Genomic DNA, 7482 nt, shown 5'->3' on the forward strand with positions numbered 1-7482 from the left:
TATATTACTTTATCCGAGAAAAATCTAAAAATACATCAATATATTTTGTATTATTAAAAAACATTTTTTACTAAAAAAGGATATTTTATTGTCAAAATATACTCCCTCGGTTTAAAATAGATGGACTTAGTTTGGAGTTTAAAAAAATTTATTTTTGTAATTTTAAATTAAAATTATGTATTGAAATACTTTTTAATTTTATGATTTTAAATTTATTAAATAATAAAATTTAAAATCAAAATATTACAAAAAATAAAATTATTTTTTTTAAATATAATAAAAAGAATTGAATCATTTATTTTTAAACGGAGGCTAATATAAAATAAAGTGATATTTTAGTTTGGAGTATAAAGTTTAGACTGGCAAGCACTAGTTGTTAGAGTTTGATTTTGTTTATTTTAACAGTTGTTATAAAGTGTAGTAGTGGTTTGTTGTTGGAATCTCTGGTACAAAATTGGTTTCCTGAATAGAGAAAATAGTTTTGAGTGGAAAGTGGTAAATTTTGTGTATACTATTGTTGAGTTGGGGGTGAGTTTGTGAAGAAAAAAAATGGCAGGTGGAGGAGCAGCTCCAGCAGCAAAGTCAGATGACCCAGCGCCACATCCAACAAAAGATCAGCTTCCTAATGTTTCCTATTGTATTACTAGTCCTCCCCCATGGCGTGCGTAACTTTCTTTGCCTAACTCTTTATTTAACCTAACTAATTTCTGTTTGATGAGTTCATTCATTCGTATATTTATCCTAAACTCGTCTCAATTTCATTTTGCAATAAATTGCCAACTAATTATGTTTTTGTTAGCAAATTGAGATGATGAATTTTTTTACTCTCCCTTCTTGTATATATAAAAGATAGTTGCATAATCAGACGCGAAAGCAAGATTAGAGTTTGAGGTTTTAATTTTTTTTAATAATTGTCAATCAATTTTATTAGGGATGAATAAATTAATATATATATATATATATATATTTTATTTTTTAATTAATTTTATAGTATAAATATAAGGTCTACTAAAAAAGCTACTTGTTTGTCTGAACGCATGCACCTCACCTAGCTCCGCTTCTGGATGTATTTTTCGTGTATATAATGTTGGGTCTCCCCTGTAATAACTGGAATCTGTTTTTAAGTTTTTGTCATTCTTACATTTAAATAAATGTCACTTACCATGATCATATCAGGTTAGATGAAAGTTTCACTCAACTTATTCAAGAGTTTCATGGCCAGAAGGCTCATTTTGTGAAACTAATATATTGGTGGTTGTCATAAAGTAATTAATATGCTTCCTCCTATTGCTCTTGAACAAAGAGTCGAAAGACATAACTGGAAACTTCTTTATACTAACATCTTACTATATATTTTCTCCGTTTCAAAAAGAATGATCTAGTTTAACTTCGAACGAAGTTTAAGAAAAGAAAGAAGACTATTTAATCTTTTGGTTCTAAATTAAAATTATGTCAAATGTACCAAAATTTTCTTTAATTTTGAGATCTTAAATATGTCAAGTGAAAAGTTAAAGTTAAAGTGTTGCCAAAAAAGAAAATGCGTCATTCTTTTTTAAACAGAGGAGTATGTTTTTAGCAGTTTTACCATGATCTGGATGTTGTATCATGCTGATTTTGTTTAATTGTTGGAATGCAGCTGAGGCTATCCTTCTTGGATTTCAACATTATCTTGTTATGCTTGGTACAACAGTTATCATTCCTAGTGCTTTGGTTCCCCAAATGGGAGGTGGAAATGTGAGGCCTCTTAATACAATAAGCTGTTTAACTACACAGTCCATGGTTGATTTTTGACCTGGAATAGTGTTATCCTTCTTTAATGGAATATTATGACACTTTTTGCAGGAGGAAAAAGCAAAAGTTATTCAGACAGTGCTATTTGTTTCTGGGTTGAACACCTTGTTGCAGACTTCCTTTGGGACTAGGCTGCCTGCTGTGATTGGCGGGTCCTATACCTTTGTTGCACCTACAATTTCAATAATTCTTTCTGGTCGATGGGAAGACCCAGACCCTGTCTCGGTTGGTCTCTTCATACGCAATGAATCTCAGCATTTAAATGTCAAAAAACAAATAACAACTAGTTTTAAATTATTATGTTGCTTGTATTTTAGCAATTTTAAACAAGCTGCTTATTATTTTCTTTTTATAATTCGTATTGGTCTGTATTCCGTTTAATTCTTTAATGGAAGGGAAGATATGTGGAGACACAGTGTAAGACATTATGACACTCATCTTTTGCATCTTAGAGATATTCGGTCCTTATTGATTGTAAACGTCTCCTATGATCATCAGAGATTCAAGAAGATAATGAGAGCCACCCAAGGTGCACTTATTGTTGCTTCAACACTTCAGATTGTCCTGGGTTTCAGTGGTCTCTGGCGCAACGTTGTAAGGTTTGTCAATGTCACAATGCTTATGCTTGCCGTGAACTGTTCATTACCTATAGCATAATTCATGCTTAAGTTATGCTTCTCTATGCACACCCCGTTCATAATTCTCATGTAGTACCTTCTCCTTCATCCATCATTTTTGTGAAGTGATATAATGCACTTTGCATAGTTTTCCTCTATACTAGTGTATCAAGAAAAACTTCAAAAGATTATTCTTGTCTTGCATGTTCATGGCAAAGGCTTCATATAGATACTGTGGAAATTAGATCTTGTTAACATTTTATGTTCTGTGGATTCATAGGTTTCTGACCCCACTTTCAGCTGTTCCCTTGGTGTCTCTTGTTGGCTTTGGGCTTTATGAGTTTGGTTTTCCTGGGGTAAGTATACAACCTCGTTGCACTGATTCTGAAGTATCAATCCTATAGTACATTACATTTTTCTGTGTGGGTGTTCATGGACTTGTTCCCCAGTTTGCTGTTATAGTTAAAAATAAAAACATCTTATCTGTTTAGGTTGCCAAATGTGTTGAAGTTGGGTTGCCACAGTTGGTCCTCTTGGTTATCTTCTCTCAGGTGGGATGCTATTTGGGAAATCAAAATTTCCTTCTGAAAATTATTTATGTTGGAAAGCATCATTAGACATGAAACAAACAAAGTTAACTTGGTGGTGATTGCAGTATTTGGCCCATCTGATACGCCCAGGGAAGCATATCTTTGATCGCTTTGCTGTTCTTTTCACTGTGGCAATCGTATGGATTTATGCATACATTCTTACTGTGGCTGGGGCTTATAATGGGAAGCCACAAAGGACCCAGATAAGCTGCAGAACTGATCGGGCTGGACTTATTGGTGCTGCTCCCTGGTATATAATCTTCTTTTATCATTTTCCAGGAGATATTCTTGTGCCTTTTTCTTTCATAACCTCTAGGCATAATGAGGAAAGCTTGTCCACATTAATTGCCGTTAATTTTCGCACACAGTAATTAACCTACATTATACTGTGGTGAAAAAGGTACAAGATAAAATAGATCGATAGGTATCTGAAAATCATTAGTCTGATTTTCTTGTTAAAGACTGCAACGTTGTTTCTTTCTGAAGTTGCCTACACTTTGGAAATGGTAAAAGCTATTGTATTTACTTCTATCTATTGGACCAAACTCCATCTTGGTGAAGCATAATCAGTCCCAAGCTTGGATAAATTAGTGGAGTTCTGGTTGGTTAATATTCAGCTTAGAAAGCGTAACTGTGCAAAGAGTTCATGTAGCCAACTCTAATGACGGATCATCATGGAACATAATGCAATTGTCAAAAGCAAAGCTTTCCACTTTGCTTAGTAGGTTTGTTTAAGTGCCTGTATTCGCTTAGCTTCCTACTAGATTTCTCCATCAGTCTATCAACATGATGCTTTTACTTCCAACATAACTGAGTGACTGTTGATTTGGATGCAATTTCCGAAATACTTCTCTAGAAAGAACAAAAAAACGAACAAATAACAGCAACATGTTGAAAGGAGAACAGATTTTGTTTCGCTAAAACCAAAGTCGTAACTGACAAAAACTGAAGACAATGAAAATTGTTTTCACTTTAACAGAAAACCCAAGAATGAAAAGAAGATTAGCTTGTTCTTCCTGCTGAAACCCTCCCTTTTTTTAAGAAAAAATCCTTTCACATTGGAGTTGCTTTCTTCATGATGCTATCTAAACAAGGAATACTGCCCCGTTACATTTTATAGAACAATATTTGATCACTCAAGAAGTTGTAGATGTTAGTTTGACTTATATATTTTATTAGTAATACATAGTGGAAGAAAATGTTAAAGTAATGGTTGAAAAGGTAGTTTATTAGAGAAACATAAAATATTAAAGTATGTAAAGGTAGTTTATTAGAGAAAATACACTTTCAAAGTTCATAATGAATGTGGTGTCTTGAAAGTTATGAAACTTGTATCGAGATGGACTTGTATCAAATTGTTTAGAATTGAGACAGAAGTACTATGATATTCTCCCCTTCCTTTTTTCTCTTGTTTTATTTTTTAACTAATTCCAATCATCTTTAATTATTTCATTTTTTTAATGGTTTTTTCTTATTCTTTTTTGGTCTTCCTTTCTTTCTTTTTATGTTTCTATGTACTAACTCATTGATCTAATACATGATACTTTATTAAATTGTTGTAATAGTTACATAATTTGCCGGATTATCTGCAGGATTAGAGTTCCATATCCTTTTCAATGGGGAGCACCTTCATTTGATGCTGGTGAAGCATTTGCTATGATGATGGCTACATTTGTTGCTCTTGTAGAGGTTTATCACCCATCAGAACTTTGATACATAGTGAATATTACTATCTGATACTAGCATTTCTTTTGGTGCTGTAACCTATTTTTCTTGCCACCTTCTCTCTCCTCAATTATAAATACTGGTACTTTCCAACTTTGCTACCTTGTTGACTCAAATCCCCCAAACTCAAGGGTGGATGAGAAGGGTGCTTTCTGCTCGAGCTTACCTCTCGTCTATATAGTCTGGCATGCTTACAAATACTTTAGGTCTGCATTTCTCTTTTGATACTTCTTTTGCCTTCGGTACGTAGTACTTCTGCTTGCATTAGGGTGCGATGAATATAATGACTGCTCAGGTTGTTGGTTCAGCTTACATATGTTACTTGTTAACATGCAGCTCTCTCTCTCTCTTTCTTATTATCTCCTACTCTGTTCTTCCCTTCTTTAACTTCTTCATTGTTTTGTTAATTTCATCGACAATTTCCCTTGTTAGTGGGTATGGCTACTTTTATGCTTTTGTCAATATGTTGGCCAAAGCTAATCTCTTTCTTGCTTGTGCTTTCTCCTGTTTCAGTCTACTGGTGCTTTTATTGCAGTTGCAAGATATGCAAGTGCCACTCCCATGCCACCATCCATACTCAGCCGTGGCGTAGGTTGGCAGGTAAACAGATGCTGCCCCCCTGTAAACTCCCCTCCCTAGCCCCAACTTTCTAATACAATGACTTGAAAGGGAAAACGCAAATTTTTTGTTATTTTATTGAATTTCAACGCAGAATCAAATACATAGGGTGGTTTGAAAGGTTTATATGGAGAGTCATGACATTGTTTCAGTCTTCCCAGATTAGCCTTTTCCACCAGAAGATTTCTTCATCTCATACCCCAAAAGTTCTTCAGCTAGTACCCCAAGTCTGTCACATGCCTCTGTTTTTATTTATTTAGGGGAAGTGGGTGGGGGTGGGGTGTATAAAGGCATATATGGAAAGACAATTAATTTGGAATTCTCAGTTTGATTCACGAGAAGAATGATTGTTCTTGCACTTCCTCATTCCGGTCTGTTACCAACATGCTCCATTATTATCATCATATGACGAACCTTTTTGCTGTATTTACTTTCCAAATTCTTGTTATGTCAGGGAATTGGCATTTTACTGTCGGGTTTGTTCGGCACCGGGAATGGATCTTCTGTATCTGTGTAAGTACAGGCGAAATCTTCTTCAGCACAATAGGATGGTACAAATTAGTTATCTAAGACGAATTAACTCTCTCTTCATACACATGCAGTGAAAATGCTGGTCTTTTAGCACTAACACGTGTTGGCAGCCGAAGAGTTGTTCAGATATCTGCAGGGTTTATGATTTTCTTTTCAATTCTTGGTAATTTTCCTGTCCAAGTATTTTGTTGAGTAAATTTTCTTGATTTTCGCTGATATTTTATCCCTCCCCAGCTCCTCTTTTGCATGTTATTTATCTAAATGCACTTTGTTTCTTTTCAGGAAAATTTGGTGCCGTCTTTGCTTCGATTCCAGCACCCATTGTAGGCGCTCTCTATTGCCTATTCTTTGCTTATGTAGGTACGTAAATATACAAGGGAAGCCCTGTGTGATGATCATTACCAATATGTGGTTCACGTTATGAGGAGTTAGTGATTACTTGTTCTCTTTGTTTGTAGGGGTTGGAGGCTTAAGCTTTCTTCAGTTCTGCAATCTTAATAGTTTCCGTAACAAGTTTATATTAGGTTTTTCAATCTTTTTGGGTTTATCAGTACCACAGTACTTCAATGAATACACTGTGATTGCTGGTTACGGACCTGTTCACACACATGGACGATGGGTATAGCAATAATTAACACTAGCTCAATACATGTCTAACATTTTGATTTTTGAGAGGTGGCTGAAAAGAGTTACTTGTGCTTTGTTGTTATTCTTCAGTTCAACGACATGGTGAACGTGCCCTTCTCATCAGAAGCTTTTGTTGCTGGCATATTGGCTTATTTCCTGGACAACACAATGCACAAAAAGGAGAGTTCGACAAAGAAAGACAGAGGCAAGCCGTGGTGGAACAAGTTCCGGTCCTTCAAGAGTGACACAAGAAGTGAGGAATTCTACTCTCTTCCGTTCAATCTCAACAAGTATTTCCCGTCAGTATGAGATCATATTGAGGAACAAAACAAAACGGTTCATACACGATAAAACCCCTTGTCAATGAATTCTTCATTGGGGCCTCACTGCTGCTACACATATTTTCTTTTATATGTATGCAAAAGAAAGGAAAGTATAACTAGTCTGACCATTTTGAAGTTACTAAGTAAATTATTTTTCTGTTGTAAATTCATGGATATGTGGATTTGAGTAGCAATATAGCAACTTTGGTGTTTCCTAGTCGTTGCAAAATCTAACCACCCAACAAGCCACTTAATCGTCGTTTTTCGTCTTCCAATTCTAAAAATGTTAGCAAGTATTTCATATTTATAGCTTATCAAGTAAGGATATCAACAATGTAAATTTCAATTTATAATTATCTCATGTTATATTATATTTTTTACTAAAGGTGGGAAAGAACTTCAGTAAAAATTGAATTACAAAAGTACTCTTTAATTATTAATTTATTTTTTTGAAGTTATTATTTTTTCCATTTAATACTTATTTTGGGATACAATGAAACCCTTTAACTATTAATTTGTTTTCTTGAAATTATTTAAAATATTATTTTATTCATTTAATTTTTATTTTGGAATTTAATGAATTTTGACATTTCGTATTATGATAATTAATATTCCTATTTTCAGGTAGACTTACAATTCAGTTCTCATTACTTAATTGCA

The 7482-nt window shown here is 34.2% G+C and overlaps 1 protein-coding gene across 1 annotated transcript; it reads left to right on the top strand.

Annotated features, from left to right (window-relative positions):
* The first annotated feature begins 445 nt into the window (after positions 1-445).
* On the top strand, positions 446-7041 carry LOC107007670 (nucleobase-ascorbate transporter 6-like). The gene is made up of 14 exons (XM_015206367.2): positions 446-661; positions 1637-1734; positions 1843-2016; positions 2290-2390; positions 2689-2764; positions 2900-2959; positions 3064-3248; positions 4591-4687; positions 5237-5323; positions 5796-5854; positions 5944-6035; positions 6155-6232; positions 6331-6491; positions 6590-7041. The coding sequence occupies exons 1-14, from the start codon at positions 550-552 to the stop codon at positions 6806-6808; spliced, it is 1599 nt and encodes a 532-aa protein (XP_015061853.1). The 5' UTR covers positions 446-549; the 3' UTR covers positions 6809-7041.
* Positions 7042-7482: the final 441 nt, after the last annotated feature.

This window comes from Solanum pennellii, chromosome 12 (assembly GCF_001406875.1).
Source record: "Solanum pennellii chromosome 12, SPENNV200".
NCBI classification, from domain to species: domain Eukaryota; kingdom Viridiplantae; phylum Streptophyta; class Magnoliopsida; order Solanales; family Solanaceae; genus Solanum; species Solanum pennellii.

Bases quoted from the DNA above. Each gene is read 5' to 3' on its own strand.
- LOC107007670 (XM_015206367.2), top strand. From the start codon at position 550: ATGGCAGGTGGAGGAGCAGCTCCAGCAGCAAAGTCAGATGACCCAGCG. The intron at 2,017-2,289 runs GTTGGTCTCTTC...TATGATCATCAG, and splicing joins AAGACCCAGACCCTGTCTCG to AGATTCAAGAAGATAATGAG. The intron at 6,233-6,330 runs GTACGTAAATAT...CTTTGTTTGTAG, and splicing joins CCTATTCTTTGCTTATGTAG to GGGTTGGAGGCTTAAGCTTT.